General features: G+C 49.6%; 1 protein-coding gene across 1 annotated transcript in view; it reads right to left on the reverse strand.

The window, feature by feature from the left end:
* Positions 1-23,045, reverse strand: part of LOC128270788 (sodium/potassium/calcium exchanger Nckx30C) — a 58,540-nt gene continuing 35,495 nt past the window's right edge. The window contains exons 5-9 of the mRNA XM_053008207.1: positions 11,517-11,724; positions 5,881-6,077; positions 809-1,066; positions 498-634; positions 1-241 (exon numbers count right to left, since the gene is read on the reverse strand). Coding sequence (XP_052864167.1) covers positions 1-241; positions 498-634; positions 809-1,066; positions 5,881-6,077; positions 11,517-11,724 — 1,041 coding nt within the window. The remainder of the gene's footprint in view (positions 242-497; positions 635-808; positions 1,067-5,880; positions 6,078-11,516; positions 11,725-23,045) is intronic.

Genomic DNA, 23,045 nt, shown 5'->3' on the forward strand with positions numbered 1-23,045 from the left:
TTAAAACGGACATATGAGCACGTCGTACTCGAACATGAGCGAAACGGCAACGAATGCGAAGTACAGAATAAACATGGTGAAGCCCAGGCCTTTGTTCATTCGCCAGCGGAAGCAAGCTATCGACATGACGACGAACAGCAACATTAAGAACAGGATCGTGATCGAACACACCATCCCGACGGAGTTAACCTCGACTGGTTGCCCGTAGATCATGCCGTACATTAGCCACGGAATTGGAAGGCTGCAAAGTAGATAAAGTGAAACGTTGTTCATTAGCGTCGTGGCCAGTTTGCCCATTACATGGTGTTGGATTAAAATCATTAGTGCAAAAGTAAAAGCCCAAAAGAAATTAAATTGTAGAATTTCGGCCATTCGAAATTAAATTAACTCCCTAATGGTGCACTGATGTGTTCAACATTATTTAATGGAGTCACGGCGCAATAAACTATAATCGCTGCGTGCGACCAACAGACACCAGTGTGGCGAAGTGGACTTACCCAACTGTCACATCAAAAATGTTGCTGCCCACGGAGCTGGACACCGCCATATCGCCGAACCCTTTGCGGGCCACAATCACAGACGTGATAAGATCAGGAATTGAGGTACCTGCTGCTAAAAAGGTCAGTCCCATAACCTGGAAGCAGAGAGCAGGGTCAGTTTAGGGGGGTTAGGTGTGGCACAGATAGCCGGGAGTTGGGAACTTTTGACGGGATAATGGGAACCTTTGGAGCAAGGTTTTATTACCAGGGCTGGGCTTAAGGCCGGAAATCGGGACTCGAACGAGCCCCGCGCCCGAGATCCGACTTACCTCCGGTGGTATTTTCGAGGTATCACCGATGACGGTCGCCCACCACACCATCAGATACGAGTAGGCGGCTATCCACAGGATCGATCCGATGAAGGTGACAGGGAAGAACTTCTTGCCCTTCGGTGTTCTGGTGTCGGGAAGTGTTAGGTACAGAGGAAAGATAATTGGAGCTACTAGTAGGTAGGTTATTCGTTTCCTAGCACCCTTTGGCCACGACATGCTCAGTGCTTCTGGTGGTTCCTCCTCTAATTCGTTACCCTGCAAGGGAAGTGTTCAATAGATAAATGTTACCTCATTGATGTTGCACTTTATTTGAGTTTATTCCTGGAAGAATCAGCTTTAGCTGCATGATTTGATGACCCATTTGCACCCCAAGAGTACGCCATATACCTGTGATAAACTTACAGCTAGTTCCCTGTAGTCTCGATGAAGTTATTACGGTTCTGTTAGTTAAAGATTCCGTTTGAGATTTAAATTGTAATGAAGATTAACCCTGTGTAACTCCAGATAAACAATATGGCAATGCAAGGTGAAGTATTTCAACTGCGGCAACCCCGCAACGGAGGTTCTTGAATCACTTCACTTCAGCGCTACTAAATTTTGCGATTATTTTCAACCCTACAAAAAAGACATCCGATTGAACTACGTTTATGATATGTTCTGGTTGCGTGTAAGTAAGCAACAGGAATAGAACCATAGGCCTATAGAGAAACCGATTTTTTCAGTCTGAGATCACACGGGGCAGCACCACCGATATTGTGATATGGAAAACCGTAAAAGCATATTCTGGAGCAGTGAAGCCCCATTCGCGAGACGTTCTAAGTTGTCATGTATTTCCGTGGCTTGCAGAGCAGCACCGGAGCTGAGGCATTTTAACGTGTAACTCTCACTGAAAATGTTTAGAATTTTTATATTGCAAACATGATCAAGGATGTGGTATGCTGAATGAAAATAATCCTATCAACATGTCAGTACTGTGTGCATCAATTTCAAAACTGATTCTACACATTTGAATATCGTCATCAGTTTTTATTTAAATGTTCATTTATTAACGAAACCCCAAACACCAGAAACATCTAACGAACGTCGTCGTGGGCGATGAGCCTTCGCCAGTCCGTTGTACGGCCACTATTTCGGAGCGCTGTGAAAACTCCCCACCAACACCAGCATCGGCAAAGTAACGGACCTGGGCATCGAAATAAATGGTTGGTTTTTAAATCGGGTACTGGAACGAAGCGAAATGGAGCGACGAACGATTCACACCATTTTTAACGATCGCACGCACCGTCCATGGAAAACACGTGGCCACGTGGGCCAGCAACGCACAACACAGTTACATCGTGGAGTCGTAACGGTGCCCTTGAAAATGGTGCTCTCCGATGACCTTTTGTGGGTCGCGTCTCATTAAGCGTCCTGCGTTTTTGCCGGAGTTTCGGGAAGTTTCCGTCGTCGGGAGGATTTGGAAGTCCTTTAGCGTTTTTCGTGTGCCACCCTCAGAAAGTGGTGAAACAAACAATGGTCGGGCATTCGCATTCCGGATGAATTTGACTGTTATTTACATTCGTTTTAGCGACCGAGAAAGAATACATATTCTTTCTTTCTCTGGCGTGAATAAGAGCTTAGTTCCCATTTTGACACGTTGTCACGGCCGCTATGCTCTGGCCGTTCCGTTCCGCAATGGGCGAGCAAGAGCACCATCAACTATTGACGACCCTCGTGCCCTTCACGGTTTCCTCTTTTTCGGAGTTCACGTTACAAATGTTTTGCCCATTTTCTCCATCGCCTTCCGTTATTTGGTCATCAGATCGACGCACGGAATCGGAATGCGTGGCAGATTGCTGGCAGGCTGGCCTTCTACGCCATCCCACGTGTTCCGGGTGTCCCACTTTCTTCGTGTCCGTGTGTTAGTGCTCTCGGGTGCATTACATTTGTGTCCCCGAAAAAAAAAAGCCGCATACTAAAGCACAGGACCCAGGCTCGCTTCCGGTTTCGGTGCCCATTTCCGTTCGGGTCCGGGTCCACGACGGGCTATTGTTTTCGCTCCGATAAGTGCGGAAGATAGCGTCACAGCTTGGGAGGCGTTCGAAAAATTCCGGCCAACTCGGGAACCTCAATCTTGATCGTTCCAGTTCGTTCCCGATACGTGAAGCGTTAGGTCCTTGCGGCTGGCGGTGATGGTGTGGCATCATCTCAATAACCATCCCACATTCGAGCCACATCTCTACGGCCTCTCTCTTGATCGTTTCCAGGGGCTGCCAACGAGATACGTCCGGACGTCCCGGCCCTACGGGCATCGGGGGCTGGAGCAAACGGCCCAGCCAGCACCGCATTTGCATATCTCTATTCAAATCTCATCACCAGCAACGCTCTCGCTGTCGCCATTTTGCAGACATCAGACACTGGATTAGCGCCATTCGGGTTCCGTCGCCGCTGAAAACAAACGTCAGTCGGTCGGGAAAGTGATGTTTTTCACGTTCCCCGACCGCCTTCCCGGGAGCGCCCGAAAAAGACCGAATTTCTGGCCGAGCAGTGTGCGCACGGGAAAAATGCCAAAATCAGCACAATGTGTTTGCACTAGACAAATGGAGCCAATGGTACACGTTTAGATGAAAAGCTTCTCGTCGAACAGCTAGCGGCAAAGGGGGAGAAAAAGAAAAGAACAGGGAGCGATCTGAAAATCGGCGAATTGTTCACGGCAACCACCAAGAGTTCGGCTCACCGAAGATGGCAGTAGCTCGGGCGATAAAGTGAAGTACTGCAGACATCCGACGGTTGCTTTCGCAAGATTTCCCAACTGGACCGGGACGGTTAGACAGTGTTGGGCCAGTTTGCGCGGCTGCGGCTGCCAAGTTTGGCCAAACAGTCAGCGCAAACTTGAACCGGCCCTGGCAGGGCGCTCCGCCTGAGAATCAATTTCAGTGGGAAACCTTTCTTTTTTGTCACCGAAAGTCAATATCTTTCAAACTAAATATCCTGGCCAGGGGTAGGGCGAGCCAGGCCCGGGTTCGATCCCGGTGTGCAGAAGACGAAGCGATGCAAACGAAATTGTGGAAGATTGTGAAAAATTGATTCACTGATACGCTGGCCGATTATACTTGCATGAGGCGGTACGACCGTACGGACAGTCGGAGCGTGAGTGGACTAAAATATGGCATCCACTTCGGTAGCGGCAGAATAACCACTATGCATGCTTGATGGACGTGTTAGTCTTATTGGGAAATACTTCGACAAAGCTCCGGTGTCTTGTGTTTCGTTCGCTGAAGACACGAAGTCATATCCTTAATGTTGTGGTATTCAGGAAGTCTTTCACGTGGCCGGGCGGGAAAAATGTGGAATGCAATTGTTAATATGGCTGCTAGGAAACTGAATGAAATTTATCTGATTTACTGGAATCGCTTGATGTTAAAAAAGGTTCAGGTGGCTGGCTGTCAAAGTAAATCCAACAGCGTTAGCTAAGACAGCGTCTGATAAGGAATGTGTTGATGCAACATATCTGACTGTCTTCGAAAGTAACAACAAAATGAGATGACAATCGAAAGCCAACTACATTATACAATGAGCTCCTCTGTGCGCCGAATTACTTTACCTCAAAGACTGTTTTTTTTCATTTCATGCATTAACCTGATATGTCATTTTAAAGTACATTTTGCACTGAAAATCGTCTGCATACTTGGACGATCGGTTCAGTAATCGGTTCTGCAGCAGAAGCGCCCGATCATTTCCCAATTCCGTTTGTTTGGCATTTTTATGTCTAGCTACCCGAAAGCAGTCATATCTCAAACAACAGGAAAAATAACACCGATAACGTTCCAGCACGAACACTGTCCAATGTTTTATGGAACGGACGTTCGAAATTTATGCTAAAATCGATTCTTCCCTTTCGTGGCAAGACAACGCTAGTTTACGCCAAATTACGGCTCCTTGACGGGGAATGCTGCGGAAGGATCGAATTATTTCGACTCCTATAATTCACAACGGCCAGCAGTCGGCTGTCGGCTGTTCCCTGCTCTCTCTCTCTGGCTTCGTTATTTTTCGTTGGCAAAGTTTATGGAAAAAAAACTAGACACAGATCATTCCCACCCGAAATAGTCCGAGAAGACCGGAAGCGCTCGGTTTTACAGACTTTCCCGCTCGGCAGCAGTCGGTGTCTGCCAAGCCAAGCGAAGCAGGGTAAACGTGGATCAGAAAAAAAATGGGAATTCAATTTCCACGCCCGACCAGGGAATGCCCCGGCCAAAGTGTGGCATGCAATATTCATTAGAGGCCGGCAACAGTTGCGCTGCGACGCCGACGTGGATGGTCTCCGAGCTTTCACGTTTCCCGCTCGATGGCTGCGTCCTTTCTCGCTCTTCGAATCCTTTCTTTCGCGGACACTGGCCCCCACCCGGCAGACAGTTGTCAATCAAGCCGTGTCCAGCCGGAACCGCAGCGCGTTGGGCAGCATGCCAAGCCGTGCCACAGAGGGCTGTGTCTTGCTTTGGTGTGGTTTGCAACAACTCTCTCGCAACAACACACCACTTTGCATAGCCAAGGAGGGGGGGTGCGGGTGCCGTGACAAGAGAAGAGGCTACCGGTTTTGCGGTTAGCAACGGGCAGGCTAAAAATAGAGGGAAACGGACCGAGTGGTGATCAAAAACAACCATTGCCCAATGGGCCATCCAGGGGTTTGTGGCACCTCCCGAGAGGTCGTCGGCTGCAATTGAAATTGGACCCACGGACTAATCGAGTTCCAGGCGGGTGGTCCGATGGCCTGAGTTCGCCCGATGCTGGCTGCTTGCCTGTCCCGATGGGACAGAACAATAAATGGCAGAAAATGGTTCTCGCCAATCAACTCTCGCTTTCGGTTCATGGGAATTTTGTCGGGCGATCGCTGTTGCATCAGCGTTCGGACTCGCATGGGCGGCCAGAGGCGGTCAATTTTGGCTACCGGGAGGACGAGGAGTGTAGTGCGATTTGCCGTTTTACTCTATCAGAACGGACAAGGAGCAAACAATCGCTTCTATTTGAAAACTATTTCCTTCGAGTAAATCTGCACCCGCAGCACTTTGGATTCGAATCGGATCACTACTTACCGAATCAATTGTTGTATCTATGTTTCCATTTGGACGATCGCTAGCTAAGGTGGTTTCTTTTAGATTAATTTTAACATGGTTCGCCGCGGACGACGTGGCGGCGCCCCGCTGCGGCTTGGTGGCGTCCAGCAGGACCTTCAGCGAAGCGATCGCGTGCAGCTGCGTCGCCTTTTCATCGACTTTACCTGGAACGGGATCTTTTATTATGTTATTACGTAATGTTAGTATGGAATTTGCCAATTATGGATTAAATTCTGGAACAAATTTTGAGCATGATACGTGGTGGTTTTTTGTTTGCTTCATTTGGCCGTTTGGCCTTTTGTTGGTTAGTTAGTTTGTTTGTTTTTTTTTTGTTACAAGAAGGCAGAAAGAACAGGAAACGAATGCAGAACAGCGGCGGCGACAGACAGATGGCAAACCGGAGATGGTGGCAGTTGCAAACTGAACGAACATTCCACGGGAACTGGCAGCGTGTAACACGATCAACATTGAAACGGTGTTTGTTTAGCTTTTCTTACGATGAACAGACAACGAGCTACAATACCATTCCGAACTAAAACACACACTGTTTCTATGTACAAAACAAATGCTATTATTCACATTTGTTCATGAACCTGGCCACGGTGTGGCCGTTTTCTGTTTCTGGCGTAAACTTTTCTGATGATTTGACTGCTCCTGTGTACGTGATGTATGAGAAACGAAAAGCATACTGCAATCTAATAACCATTAGCGGACACTACAAACTATGCATGATGATGGATACGGTCTCCGTCGTCGTTCCACGAAATATTTCCCCGAATCAGGACACACTAACCGGGTCGCCGGGTGGAAAGTGGTGAAAGTAGTTTAATTAACGGGAAAGTTACGCTCATTTGCGTGGCCCCCAACATTAGACTAACGCTGGCATCGTGACCATCGTTGTGGTGGTCGCGAGGTTCCTTTTTTCGGCCCTTCCCTTCCGTACGCCGACAGGACGACCAGCTTGAGTGCGGTATTTAAACAAAGTTCGATTAAACAACGTGAGCAGACTGTGTAACAGCTGGGGGGGCCAGGGCTAATGTGCCGCCCCGTTCGTTTGCCAGCATAATTTGAATATTCTTCTCCGGAAAACGAAACGTGTCCAAGCACGGGAGATGGAACATTCGTTTTATTTCTTCGCATGCTGCACGTATCACACCCTTGCCCTTGCAGCGCCGGGACCAGGAAACAACACATATTTAAAGGAAGGTCAGGTCAAAGCTTGACCAACGCCCGACCACCCTCGATGCCCGGAGGCACATAAATTGATCCATTTATATTCCGGTGAATGAATAAAAGATCCGCAGAGAGCCCTCGCTTGCGGCAAATTGTTGCACTTTTTGCCGGCCATCGTGGGCTACGTGGCCCGATGCCCGACGACACGTGGTCGGTGGCCACGGACGGCCACGTGTCGGTTTGAAGTGATATTTTGTGAATAAAACATCACTCTTCTCCAGACCGGGAGGCTTCGGGAGCATCGTTTATGATCTTTCTGTGCACTCGACCAGGCCCATATCCTGGCCCATTTTGTCGATACTAGAAGGCATGATTTTTTTATAAGCTCCTACCTAGGCTCGAGTAAACAAGAGGGCTTTGAGCTCAAAACCTGGTTCTCCGGGGCTAGGATCGGAGGGAATGGATGGCGTAGTGATCAATTACATCAATTTACAGTTTTACCATATTTCTGTGCCTCTGTTACCGTCTGTCTCGCTCTCTTCAGTCTATGTGGTTTGTAGCTTCTTTTCTAAAATCATAACACTGAAAGGGGTGATATACTACGCCCGAAAAAGTACCAGTTTAAAACTGTTAGTGTTCAATTTAGGTTGTTCCTAAGGAGAACGAAGGAGAGTTCAAAAATATTCAAAGACGTGACACATTTCCCTTCGGTTAAGGGTTTTCAAAATACAAATTTCTTTTTATTAGGATAATTCTGCCTACTTACTGGCTATTCTACATGCGGCAATGTGTGAACTATGGTCTAATAGCAAGACCCTTACTTTTGAGGCACCGAGTATTCGCAGACTGAAGTCAGACTGACTATATCCAAGTAGTAACGCACCAGTCATCCTGCGGATGCTTCAGTAGCGCTACGAACACTAACCAGTGATCTGAGCCTTGCGATCGAAGGGCAAAGCATCCCTGTCTAGGCCTCACCTAACCTACCGAAACGATGCCAACTCTACGTCGAACTCCGTGGTACGTGACTGTGCCGAGAGTGATAGGTTACGCCTGATTCATGGCATTTATTTCCCAACCGCTTCAAATCTATAACTACCTACTGGTCTCGGGTGTGTTATCCTGCATCCTCAAAGCATAATTTACCTACCTATCCCATCAAGCATTTATTTTTTTCATCATTTGCCTCACTGTTTAAGACCAACTATCGGATGTGTCGGGAATCTAGTGGTCTTCATAGCCCGTAATGTTCCCATATTTATGTTGGGATTTTCAATCTGCCGGACACAAACGGGTCCCACTGACGGTTTCGATGCCCAAAAGTCGCACAGGTTTATCGTCTGTTGGGGTGACGACAAACGATAATGGCAAACAACATATGCTTCCATTTTATGACCCTTACGAACCGCCGTTTAAAATTCTTCGTGACTGACACTTATTGTGTCGATAAAACGGGCCACCAGCACGTGGAGCGTGTGTGTGTGTGTGTGATATTTGAAACCGTCATCTGACGCGATGACCTGGAAGCGCGATCGCTAGCGCGCCAACATTATGCTCTCATCGCTCCACACTCGACAGATGGCTATGAAGTGCATCCTTTTTGCGAGAAAACGCGCCCTTTAACGTCGATGGTTCGACACACACACACCGGCTCAGCATAAGTACCCGGCACGCAATAGGCACAGGCGGTTGGACTGGAGTGGTTACCTTAAACCCTCCATTTGTGCCGGTCTCCGTTGATTTAACAAACGCAGCTTAAAAGAACCAAACATGCCCCACTTTCTGTAGCGCTAATGTTTTCTCCATCTTTGAAGAGTGTTACCCCAACGGCCGCCTACGGCCACGTAGGTGCGGCCTCAATATTTGCTGTCGGACCGCTAGGCCGCTCCAGTAATGGCCTGTGCCCTCCGGAAGTAAATGTTTGCAAAAACGAAAGAAAAACACTTCAAAGTGCACACGCTCCTGAAGTGCACACCTACACAGCGCGGGCCTCCCAGCGGGCGGACAGGAAGACATTTTTCAAGCTATCTCTAATCGTGCCCCTCAAACCCATTTACGTTGCCACCGGAGTGGGTTGTTGAAGGTCGTTCTCTCGTGGCTCCCGGTGGCTCGTTGCGTTGCGAATTGCGGAGGCGAAGGCTACGTTGATTTTGGGCTCGCTCGAAATCGCTTTCTGGTTCAACTTGTTTGCCGTTTGCCGTCGACGTGAATTAAAGCAGAAATGCTCCATTTGACGTGCACAGTGCCCAGTGCTGATAAGCAGTTGAGGGCTGCCCTGGCTGCGATTAGGCACCGGTCCGGTCGAAGATCCCTGAGATTGGTCCCGGTGCCGGTGGCGTAAGATTAATTGCCGGTTGACATGGAAGTTGTTGCCTGTTTTATTCGCCTCTCTTCGGCGATTTGGGAGCTAACGTAACTCCAGTCGAAATTCAACCGTTTGTTGCCACAATCGTCCGTCGGCCAACGGCGAATGGCAAATGATGATGAGAAGTGCAGATGAAGTTGTCGTCACTGGCGCTAATGCGTCGCGATCCCGGCGACCCGGGGTCTCGGACGTGGAAATGAGTGGTGGACGCATTCATTATGCAAAAAAGCGGATGATCAACGTTCAATTTTCTCTCCCCGGTGGGTTTGCAAAATATTTATAAAACATTTCCCGCAGAACGGAAAGATCAAAGTGTAGCCGCAAATAACCAGCGAGCGTCGGCTCGGTACGTTGGCCTGCAAGAAGTGGAATTCGTGGAATTGGTAGCGATTAACATTTATTTCAGCAATTTAAACGATTGATGATGAGTTTTATGTTACACAGATGAACCTACTGAACGGATGTGGCGGATACATGGAACGTTTACGGTATGCGATATTTACAGTAAAGCATAGACAAAGCATGATCAGACAGAAGTGGTTGATTCATTTCGGTCCATGTGTACGCCGACGACAGTCGAGTCGAGTCAAATCATCGCAAAAGCTTACGAAGAAAACTTACAACACTACCCGATTGGGCATCGTCTTGAACGTTTCGCGTGCCTCATGCCATCCGCGCGATTGCAACCTGTCGTGTCTCTCGTTCGACTCCGTTTCTCGTTACATTTTACCAACAGAGTTACGCATCTTACGCATCTATTCGCTAGGCCAATCGACATGATTAACGAGACACACTAAGAGACAGCTCTAACAATTAACGCAAACCGCAACGCAACTTTCTACTCCATTTAATCATAAATGGCAAACATATTAATCTTCCAAACTGTATACTTAAACTATGACCGATGGGTCCGTTTCGTCCGTCGGGGGCCGGGTGGCTAGTTTGGTGCGCGCGTCTGTGTGTGTGTGTGTGTGTGTGTTGGAATATGGTCAGTTGGCCAGCCCACCACTCCGAAGGACGAAAACACCCGCTGCTGGCACGCGAAGCAAACATCAGCACCGATCGGCCGACCAACCGAGTGATGCTCGGTCCTGGCGATGGCTGACTTTTGCTTCGTCGGTCTGCCATTTTTCCGTGATGTGCGGGAACTCGTGTGTGAGCGTGTGTGTGTGTGTGGAGAAGATGTTGTGGGTGATGTTTTTCGCATGGTCAACCGCTTTTGACCGTTACGCCCATACGTGTGGCGTAAAAGATTATTAATGATTTCCGGGGGCCAGGATTCCAGGGTGTTTTCGGGTGTTAAGCCAAACCAAAAAAAAAAAGAATCTAAACAAAACGAAAGGACAATGTATGCGAGCGCGCATATTTATGATTCGTTGTGTGAGTTTACTGACTGAGGCGGTAATGAGAGGGCGAGAGAGAAAAAATGGAAAATTAAGCGTACATGACAGCAACATTAATACACGGGGCGCGGACGCGGCTGTATGTTTTTGTAGCGGCCTTAGTAACAGCATAATGAAGCGACGAACTAAGCACACAAACCAGAAACGGCGGCAAACAGAAACGGGGTGCTCGGGCTTCAAAAATTCTAAACGATACGGCGGCAACATTTCTTTTTGCTTCGTTAAAACACGTTGTTAGGTGAATTGAATTTATGCTGCGGTCGCTGCGAGTATATGTGCGTGCGTGTGTGTGGCTGCAAACAAAAACCGGATGGAGACGATCGCCCAACGAAAACGTGTTCATCGTGGGTAACGAAAACGCAACATTTATGTACATCGAGCGCCTTTCGATCGGCACCGTGCGGTGCCGGGAACATCGACAGGGAACACAGTTGCAGTTAACGGGCGGTCTAAAGCTTGGCAAATGAATGATGATGCATGTGGCGGTGGGTTTTACAAGATGTTTCGGAGGTCGGACGCAGGATGGGCATTGGAAGAGTGGATGGTGGTAGGCATGAGGGTGAGTAGAAGCTACACAGAACAGCAGCCAGCAGGTCACGGGGACCTCGTCATCGTCATTTTGTGCGTTTTCTCTTTGGTACGAACCCCATCCTGGCGGCCGCCGGTTCACTTACCATCGTGCAGAGGGTCGATCGTGTGGATCATCAGCTGCAGCAGCCCGTGTCGGAATTTGGCCCCGGTTGCGGTAGGATTCTGGTGGGTCGGCACGCTGCCACTGCTGCTTCCCGGTGGTCCCGATCGGCTCTCCGAGGCTGCCCTCGACGTGACCGATCCGCCCGGTTGCGTGGCCATCGATGTCTCCGACGAGTTGGCCGCATTGCCCTGTGGTGGTGACGGATTCACGGTACATGGAAAAAACGAGGCATTAGTGACTCCCCGACTGCGAAACACGTTCATGATGGTGACGATTTGCCAATGGGGTTTGATGAGTGGCCAATTGGTGGACTGGTTGGTGGACTGATGGGTTCGTTTTTCGATTCAGTTCGATTGGATGGTTTCGGTTTCGAGACTCTTATCGATAGATGTTGATGCGGTAAAGCGTTTAAGCGTTGAACGAACACAACACAAACTGTTACTAAACGTAAACGGACAGACGGAACCAAACGGGGGAAAAATGGAACACAAAACACAACTATCAAACCGAAAGATGGAACGGAACGAGGAAACTAATGAGGCGTTTAGTAAATGTTTCTTGAACCGTTTTCTAAATGAAGCAATACAAAACCCAGAATCCCGGGCCCAATGTGTCGCCAACACACGCAAATGGTCCCACCGCTTATCGGCGAGCAGCATCGAACATCGCACCAGTCCGTTTCGGCCCTCCGTTTCGATTGATCGCAGCGCGCAGCCTCGGTGCCATAATGATGTTGTGGAGCATAAAAATCGCTGCCACGCAACGCAACGGGCAACCATCGGGCGGTAATGTCCTCGGCGGCACACTCGGCGGAATGTTCCAATATTGACAAATCATTTCTCGCCACTGCGGCCTCCAATCATCGCGGCTTGATCGCGTCGTCCTGCCTGTCCTGCCCGGGTGTGCTGCGTAATGGCTGATGCATTACCATCGGCCAGTGTGTGTGGTTCCTGTTTTTTAACATTTCCGGTTTGCCAACACGCCAAAGAACCGCCTTAACGATGTTCGAACGCCCCACAGAGGTCGTGCCCTTTTTTTATGCTGATCGCTCGTTCGTAGCCTCCAATGAGTTTACTTTATGCTCCGTAAATAAACGTTTATGGGCACGATTGGCCGGATCACAGATCACAGAGATTGGAACGGTCGACTGATTCAGTTTGAGTTTTCAGTTTTTTTGCCGTTGCCTCCGGTGGTTGGCCAATCGTTGGGCGCTTCTCCTACGTTACATTAGAGGCATCAGAAAATAAGGATCGTGAATTGAGACTCACAAAAGCCGGGTCAAGTATTATCCCAGGCTGGGTAGCTCGAAGCACTAATTTTTCGTCGTTGTCCTCGTCGTCACCGTCGTCGAGTGCCTCGATTTTATGTCCTAAGCTCAACCATCGTTTGACGAGTTGGAGCAGCAGTTGGACGACAAAATGAATGGCAGGAGGTCTTCGGATGGCTGGTTGCCGTTGCCGTTTGTTAATTAAAACCTGCACGCAGCGACTCTACGCTTTGCTCACAAAACAAATGCCCAATGGAAAATACCGAAGGAGGTCCTCGGCTCCGAAATGGTACGGTTGTTGGCACCGTCTTACTGAAGTACGTCGCCGCGTTTGCTTTTCCGAAAAACTCTGGAAATTCAGCCCGCACGATGGACGTAAACAACAGAGCACGGCATTTTCCGAGGCTGAGTGGTGAATAAAAGTGAGAACGTTGTGTAGCGAACTAATTAAGCCACCTGCACTCCCAGTCAATGGCCAATCATACCCGTATACTCGTTTCGCCCGGTGGGCCGGGTCCGCGTCCTTAAAGAACGTCCACCAGGCGGTGGTCCACCTGCGAAAGGCCGTGCCGTGCAGGACCCGAAAGTAATCCTTTGCGTGCCTTTCTCCGGGTTTCTCCGCGTGGCATCGAGGACCGTAAGTGTGGATCGGGAAGATCGCACCGACGAACGAAAGGACGCGCCGGAAAACTTTCGACGACGTCAAAGACGTCCTGCCGACCACCGCCGGCGGTTTGGACAAATTAAATGGCCCGGTATTAAAAGTTTGACGTGAAATTATGGAGATTTATGACGGGGGAGTCTCGTGCCAATCACCTCCGCCGTTTGCACCTCTGCCAGTGAATACTTCTTGCCAGAAGCCCTTGCCAGTGCCCTCCATTGTTGGATGGCGGACGGGGCTCGTGGATTTCCCTTTCAGATTGTCCCTGCTGCTACTTTTTGAAGTGCGACGCGACGTGTAACATACGCCGCCAACAATCGGTCGTTGCTTGTGTATTCGTGTGGCGCATCTTGCCACACGGCTTAACGGTTCTCGCTAGCATACGGTTTTTTGTTGAGGAGGACGCCCTTCAAAAGCGGTCCCCGTTCCGTTCGACACTTTATTTTCGGCACGCAAGGGAAATAGTATTTCCGTCAGTGGCTTTCCGCCGTCCCGGTGCCAGTGGCGCGCATCATAAACGACGTACGGGAGCGGGAAATTCTTCGAAATAAAATATTGCCACCAAATGTTGCCACCAACCGTGTAGTTTTGTCCGGTCTGGTCCACCGCCGAGGTTCATAAATATTCATTTCGTCTGAAGTGCTACAACAAATAAAATGCTGCAGACAAAACTCATTTGTGGGCTTCATGTTTGAAGGTTTTGAATTTAATCAAAGCAATCGGATGGTCCGTGGGACAGCCTACGGGGGTGACTTGATATGTTTCCGACCTCAATGGTTGTAAGTCTTCTGACGCGTTGACTCACCAAAACTTCAGCTAGTTTTTCTAAGCAATCGTGTTTTTACGAAAATGAACAAAATCGAGTATCAAGCTGTCTTTAAGTCATTTAGTCATTTTGGGTTACGGAATTTAATCGTGGCCGTAAGAGCTTGCGAGACGATGAACGTTCGGGTCGTCCAAATATTGCAACAACAAGCGTCACATTTTAAATCAACAATTAGACAAGAGAAAGCTTGCGGCTATACCATCGCCTTTACAGTGACTTGTGTTTGTTCCCTCATTTAAAGATTTCGCTCCCAGGACAGATTTTTCCGTCAAATAAAGAGAAAATGTTCTACTTTTCCGAGAACTATTTGGCGGTGGTTACAGAGATGAAATCATCGCTAGAAAAAGTGTGTAGAGTCACAAAGTGAATATGTTGAAAACTATAAAATAAAATTAAGAAAAAAACAATTCTTGCATCTTTGTTGGGCCAGAAATGTTTCAAGTCACCCTCACAACCGTCCCAAGAACGAGCTGTCGCTCCTGGGCTTTCTATGGGTGTCGCTGTGCCAAAGTGTTAACCCCTGTTTCATTAGTATCTCCTCCGATCATTCCGCCCGGCACAATGACAACGATTGAGCGATAAAGTGGCGAAACATTATTCCGATTTTAATGCCCCGGGCTTGCCGGTGGCGATCGGGACACGCACGCAATTACCGCGGCGCGTGTAATAGTCTCACGCACGGTCGGTCACGGAATAGAAAAGTGCCGCCTGCTCAAGAGGCCACGTGAACGGCCACAACAACAACAACAGCAACAACCGATTCGGGCGCGTCCAGGCGAGCACTTTCCACCCCGCTCGGTCCATTTGTTGCGTCCCTTGGCGCTGGGCCGGGTCGGGCCGGGCACAACACGTTGGCGATGCTTTATGCAGCGATCCATTTCAACACGTTCCGTCAATGGTCCGAGAGCGTGTGTTGGACGGTGGCCAAGCGAGCGAAATGATCTCCGTCCGTCGGAAGTGGTTCCGGATCCAACCGGCGCTGCAGATGCTCTCGTCTGCGTGAGCATAGTGGCCGAGTGCCCGAAACTGAACGGAGCACAATTTAATCGGAACCGCGTGAGGTTTGGAAGGGGGCATAAACAAAGAGTTTGGGGCAGGCTCGGAACTCGGCTCGTGTCGGAAGCCTCGGAACCGAGAGGCTCGCTTGCTGGGGAGGCGATTTCTGAAGAGCGCGTGGCGAAGGTCCCAGCGCTGGCGAAGGTGGCGATGGGCGAACAAATGTCCTTCGAGGACGAGTGCCACCGACGATGGGGACGATGGGAGCTGTGTATTTTTCGGTGCCGGTGCCGGTGCCTGTGTGTGTGCTTCCTTGCGCAGACGCAGACTGCGCACAGCACCGACTCTCCGGAGGGAAGCTTTTCAATGTCGTGGGAAATTAATCGAGCTTTTCGATCTGCCGGGAATTTTCGACGGACATGGGGTTCGGGTCCCTCGGAGAAAGAAAGAGAGCGAGAGAGAGTGAGGGAGACGAGGGAGGGAAAGAAAATTTCCTAGGAAAAGCCTTGCTCGTTCTCTCGCTCTGCTGGCATCTTAAAGGGGGGCCGTTTTCTTGACTATCGCTGCGCTAAGGTGAATTCGATGAGGACGGCAAAATGATAGCTTGTCGGAGCGACCTTGCAGGATGGGCCTCCCGGAAGTGGCACCATGTACGTGGCGTGGCGCGGCGCGGGGAACTGATATTGAAATGATACGCGTGTATCGAAATCTAAGAAACATGAAAAATCACCCACCCACCAGGGCCAGCGGGTACGATGCGGCGTGGATATTTATTATTCCATTACCAGCCGTGCGTTCGGTACGGTTCGAGCACCGTGAGTGCGAACATCGAAAACCAATCTTTCACCCGGTCCCGGTTTTTCTCTGCACGGTGCATTGCGCAATGCTGGAGCATCGATTTTATGCGGCTCGCAATCATCTCTAGTCCTCAAAACAGACCCAGAGAAGAGTCAGCGGGGGTCAGCAGCAAAACAAAACAAACCGCCCGCGGTATCCTCCGAGGCCTAATCGGATGTGACCTCATTCTGTCGGCCCCGGACCCGTTGCATATTAGCATCTTTAATTACTGCTCTTCGAGTGCGCTAGCGGTTCCCCGCAATGCTTGACTCCTGCGGGAGACGGCCCGCCAACCTTGAGGTCGCCGGTTGTTTCGAGTCCGTGACGAAACGTGCAGTATCTCTGGCATCGCGAAAGCGGAACCTCCCGGGCGAAAGTTGGGCGAAATCGAACCGCGGCCCGGTGGCGGAGCAGTAACGTCATGGCGCCTCGCCTCGGTGTTGCAATATGCATCGGCCGCAATTGCACTGCCGAGACGAGACCTGCCGAATCAATTATTAATCCCCGAGTGCGGGCCTCGGTGGCTCAGTTCACGCTCCCATTCGTTAATTTAAAATCGAATTAATGAACACGTGAATCACACGCCACCATGACCCGACGGTGGCGGCGAGCCGGTTGCATACATTAAGGCGCACACGTACACGCGAAGCCGGAGCTCCGATTTCCGGTGCCCTGATCGATGGTTTGATGGTTGCGAATCGGTCAGCTGGGAAAACCGGCTTGTCGTGCGGGTGCACATACACGCGGACACTGTCTCACACACACACACGCAGACCGTTATGTTTCGCATATCATTAGCAAGTGATTGTGACCGGTAGACCGGTAGACCGGTGGTCGTATAAATTATGCAAATTTATTTATGAAACTTCTATTGCGACTCGCCCAGTGTCCGTAGTGGGGTCGCTATGCGCCGAGCCACCGACGCTGTCATTGTGTGCGAGTGTTTAGGGGTCCATCGCTTCAGCCGGGACCGGGGCCGTGGGTCCGTTTCACCCATTAAGAGATCCCTGGCTGGGGCGGCCCATTTTGTGGTGTAAGATTGCAAATTGAATTTAATCGTGGCTTAAAGATTTCATCACTGATTTCGCAGCGATCGGCGACCGCAGCGACGGGGGAGCATAAAAACATTAAAAAATCCTGATTCCCGTGGGAAACCCGGCTTGCGCGACTCCGTGGAGACTCGTGGATCACGTGGTGTCAATCACTGAACTGGGATGTGCTGAGGTTTTTGGCATGAATCGATAATCGGAGCTCGGTGAAATCATTGACAAAACATGCCCGAATAAGCGCTAGGTTTAAAATGTTCATCTGTCTGATTTATCACACAGCCCGAGTGAACAGTGTTCGGGAACTCGGGAATCGGAAGCACCTCGCTCGAAAGATAAGCCAGCCGGTGATTGATAAACCGAGGGTCCAAAGTCGAATCGATGAGCCCGGTGAAGCGAAAGGCAAGGCAGCTTCTTCGCTATCAAAACGATTCCTGAACATTACCTCAAGCAGCGTTTTCACCGTGTTTCCATTGTTCCAACGCGCTCGGACCGCCCACTTTCTGCGGCCAACATGTTCCCACTCATTCTGCTAAAGCCAAGCTTGGGGCCTCGCTGGAGCCTCGCTGGGGCCGGAAGATGGCGCATAAATTTGCCTTTTCCGCTTATCGTATTCGACATAAATCAAACACAAAACTTTACCCGGCAACCGGAAGGGACAAGCTGCCGGCTATCATTCGGAACGGGTTACGCTGAGCCGAGCGCCTGGCGACTGGCGGTTGTTGCTAAACGCGGTCGGCAATTATCATAAAAAAGATTGTTAAGCTACCGATGTGAACGATGTGTTAAAAATGGATCCGTCGCTTTTGAGCAGCGAATGATGGTGGCGTGTTCACGGTTCACGTGCGTTTTTGGCGACCATTACTCTTGCGGGCTTCCTCCACGGTGTTGACAGATCGGCAGCACCAGACGCCCAAGCCCAGAAATGGCAAGCAATATGCATATACTTTGCGCGCTTCTCACGACGACGCTGGATGAGACCCTTAATTCGAAAATTCAATTTATCATCTGCGAAACCGTTACTACTGGGCTGGGTATCGGCTCCGGTTCTCCTCCGCCGGCCACTTCGATCGGACGAGACGCCTGTTTGGTTATTAATGACCATCAATAATCGACCGCCGAGCGTCCTGCGGAGCGAAGCAGCCCGACGCCCGGCGAAGCAAATTATGGTTTTAAAACGCGCATGAGTGTTTCGCCCTGTCACTGGTTAATTATTAATGTCGCGGCACTTGCGGCGGCGGTAAGTGGTGAGTGGGGTTTTAATAACTGGTATTACGTACTTTTTTTCTCTCTCTCTCGAAAGAGGGACCGCCAAAGTCCTTTCTAATTCCGGAAGCTCCCCGGCCCGGGGGGTGCCACGAAGGCTGATTGATTGTTTTCGAATCTTTGTGAAATTTTCGCACCACACAAGGCGGAAGCTGCTTTCAAAAAGTTTCGCCACTGTTTGGCACTGTCATTGCCGGGCGCTGTTCCCGGAAGCAGTGCCAACACCGGATGCATGATCGAGGCGGCACCCTAGTTTTTGTGTACGGTTCGTAGAGATGACTATGTAAATAAAAGGGGAACTAATCGAAAGTGGGGAATAGAAATAAATGATATCCTGCCACTAATAGCAGTAAGCAACGGTTAAAAGGTATGAGCTAAAACGAAGTGATTCTGAACCGCTACTCGCTAGATATGCTAGATGTACGAGAACGATCAGTACGAAACGGAACGCTAGCTGCCCATCGAGAGAGTAGTATAAATGAACCAGTAAACGGAAACGTACGGTAAAACACATCCAGTAAAAAATAGAACCGACTAGCCACAGAAACGAACGTTCAGTAATTACTAGGAATAGTTCAACAACACCACTAGAACTCCACCAACGAACGAAAACATTTAGGAGAGAACAGAGAAACGAAACGGAGTAAAACTAATGCGTAAAACGAAACGATCAAAAACGTCCAAACAGCAAACGTGGCTATGCCGCTATGCGGCGTATTGGCGTTTGCCACCTAAAACAAACGGTAATCAATCAAATGATTAATCAAACTATCGACACGAGAAACACGAGAACGTAGCACGGATATTTGGCTGGCAATCAACGTAGGAAAACGAATGAGAAATCCAACGACGCGTAAAGGAACGTAAAATAAACTAAAATCGAACCAAACGAGCCACGGCACGAGCAACATGAAAGTTCCAACTCACGGTTTTGGTTTTTCATCACCGCGGACCAGCACCGGGAACTTGTGGGTTGAAGGGTGAAAATAAGGCCAGTCCAGGGTGGGGGACGAAGAATGCACCCGAACGCGTGTGAAAATGTCCGTGCAAACGGATTTCCCTTAATTTTTCCCCATTTTTTCAGCTAAACCGTACTGTTGTGCGATACAAAAGATTGGACCGAATGGTGTGGGACGGGTTCCCGTGTGTTGGGATGGCCACCAGACACGGACAAACAATTGGTGAAACAATGAAAAATTCTCCGAATATTTTTTCGCCCGCTATTATGTTCACCCGGCCGTTTGCTTGCTGCCGTGTGTAAACCACGTGAGCCGGTTTTTCGGGCAAAGGAGTGGCCGAGGAAGACCCACGCATCCGGGGATATTACTTTGTGGATGTGGAATATGAGGCCCGATTAATTGCGAAGAAGGAGAGTTCCGGACGAACGGAGATGTCTGTCTGCTTCGAGCAAGCGGCATTCCAGACGGATGCGAAGGGAACATTGTGATAGTCAATATGTGATTTCAGAGAACGAGTTCATCTTTTGACGGGGCCAACACGAGTTCCTACGTCAGCAAACATTGGTTCGGCCGGACGGATAGATGGTAAAATAATCGTTTTTGCATAAAGCAGCAGGAGTCTATTTGATCTACAGGAACGATACTCGGTAGCAATGACGGTTTCACGATGGTGGAGTGGCCCAAACGCTCCATAAAAATGTGAAGCACCAGGCGTCTCCATCGGCCGAAGTGCTCCGTTCGAGTTCGTCAAATATTGTTGCAACCAAGACATTATACAAAGCATACTACGTATTGGACTTTTAAAACGGTTTTTGTTCATCACAAAAAGCTCGTTCAGTCATGATGCTAAAAATCAATTTAAAGTACTTGGTATGAAATATTTTTTATGTTTATCAAGAGTTCAGTGATGGCCATTAGTCACGTGAATGTCAATTTTTACTCTTCAAGTGTACTATTTCACGTACGCTGTAAATTCAACAATGGATATGTGACCAAAGCTGAGCCTGAAATTCAAGCAAATAAATTGAACACAAGCTTCTGCAGTCCTATTATATCTTTAAGGATTAAAGTTAGTTTTCTACCCTTATGCAAAGATGTTTAATCAGCTTTTACTTTAACGACACTCCCTTTTGGCATGTTTACCGAAACAATACTGAACATGAAAATCAACCAAACTCTGCCTTTCCCTGCAGTTTGCCAGCCTGCTCGAGACACTATTTCAAGTACGCTCCGGTGTTGTTTTCTTTCAACACAGACTTGGCCCATGAACAAACTTCAGTTCCACTGATTGGGCAACCGGGCAGAGTGTCCTGCCCGGTGACGGCACAGCACTGCAGCAGAACAAAAAAAAGGTACAAAACTTTGCAGCAAGCACCTGAGCCAGGGACGGCCACTGGTAACAACCTTCGCCGATAATATTGATAAAACTGGTCCTGTGTGCAGCTGTATGTCGTTGTGTTGGCGGAGTCGCGAGTTTGGTAGTTAGCAATCGTTCCCCGGCACCGGCACCGGCACCGTACCGTCGCCCTAGACCAACTCGTTAGCCTAGGTGCCCCTGAAGTGCCTCCAGAACTGTACAGAACATTTTATAAGTGTTACTAACTTTTTATGCTAACCTACGCCCGGGGTCCTGGGAACCGCCAGGCGGGCCCCAGGCGGGCCCCAGGCGGGTGTTTGCGGGCGCGACAGGAACGAATCGATATGGTTTTGGTGCAAAGTTTGGTAGATTTTAATAATTCGCCTTGTACCCGCCTTGGGTGAGTGTGTGTGAGTGTTCGGGACATTCTGCCGGTTGACGGTGCCACAACTTCTTCGCTTTAACCTTCGAATTATTTCGATCGGCGGAGTGCCAGTCACAGCATAACCACCCCATACGGGACCGATACACGCCGTGGGAAAGGTCCGTGCTGATGTAATTGCACTGATGGTAGTCGTTAGAATAGAAACACTGTTTCGTGCCGGGACGTTTGACACATTACGGGTTCCAGACCGAGTGCGGGCAACTAAGATGTCGCATGTATGCTGTCAGTTGTCAGTGACAATGATAATCATTCATGAAATACAACATTTGGTCGTTGTATTCGTGCCCTTGCGTAGCTTAAAGTACACTTCCGGCATCGAACAATAGCGATCGTCTATCGACCGATCTAAAATCGCAACTCCCATTTCGCGTTTAGTGGATGGTCGTTCTGAGTACATAGTAAGAAATAATGTACACCCCCCACGCTGATGGTCACCGGTTCACAGGAGCGGCAGTAGGGAACGTTAAATAAAGTGGTAAAGTTTTGATTTGCCAAGATGCCAGCCAGCCCCGCGGGAGGGCCATCACCATTATAGAGAAGCCGTGATTAAAATGTACATCGAAAGGGCTTTCGGTTGTCTTGGTGGGCGCCACAGGGACCGGCGAACCGGAGGCCACCGTTAAGCCCGCCATGATCTATGCTTTGGCTCCGTTTGATTTATCACGACCGATCCGAGCATCAAGCGCACAATGTTCGGTCGTGATGGCCACAGCCGTCTTGAGCAGCAGCCCAGTCCAGTGGCAGCGAATGCAACGCCGTCGCCTTGGCCGCGTGTCGCTGACGTCACGCGCCGGGAGCACACTCTTCGCCGAATCATTAATAACTTCCTGGCTTCGAAGGCCCCGACGAACGCGCTCAGTCAATGCTATCAGGTTACACATTAAACAAAGCGCCATCGGAATGAGAGAGAGAGAGTTTCCCCGGTTGCGCTTTTCCCGGGTCCATTTACACCTCCATCAAAACTAATGGTCGGACCATCGGTATTAAACGTGAATCGGGGGAGGGCGCCGGCTTCCGGTGAGTTTTGATTTTCTCCGGCGCGATTCCGTCCGTCAGATTCCGGGTGATGATAATTACAGTGCCATTCTGGAACTTGCCCGGCGCGCTCTGTGTGAGTGTTTAATTATTTAACCTTAGCACTTGGATTTCGGAACTTAAGTTTTGACTGGCCAGACAGACTTTCGCTACTTACAGCCCGAAAGCTGCCGTCGAGTGTTCCGAGCAGTTTCTCAATCATTACTGATTTATGGGCAGCACGTCACCACTGCTGAGGAGTTTGCATATCTACGGGTTTGGTTACCGGGCACAAAGCAACAGAAGGGATCCCCCGAGCAGGTTCCGGAAGGACCACCCGCCGCTGGCCAGCCTTCCAAACGAGTGCACAATTTCTCAAATTGATTAATGGCGGCGCTCGAGCACCGTGCGCGTCGAAAGTGCGTCGTCAACACGAGCGTTCCGGAGGGTTTCGGTTCGGCTCGCCGGTCGATTGGCTCCTCGGGGCTTGCGTGATGATGTTATCTCCGGGCCATCTAAAAATATCGACCAACAAACGATGGCAAGCACACGAATTCGACGACGGACGACGACGTCGGCCCGGCAGTTTATCCGGGCGCTTTGGGATAACGTTTGATAAATAATCGCCCAAGAATGGGCCAGTAATTCGTAACACATAAATTCGTTGTCTTCGCGCCGGTTTTCGGGCAAAGGCCTCCCGGCGGCGAAAGAAGCCCGGAAGCCCCTCTTTTTCTCGACCATGTTCTCGGCTCCGGCTGCCGCCGGCTGCTCGGGATAAGGGGAAGATTATCGATGTAGCCTAACGTGGCGCGCAGTGCCATCAACGGTGATCCCG

The sequence above is a fragment of the Anopheles cruzii genome, chromosome 3 (genome assembly GCF_943734635.1).
Source record: "Anopheles cruzii chromosome 3, idAnoCruzAS_RS32_06, whole genome shotgun sequence".
Taxonomy (NCBI): domain Eukaryota; kingdom Metazoa; phylum Arthropoda; class Insecta; order Diptera; family Culicidae; genus Anopheles; species Anopheles cruzii.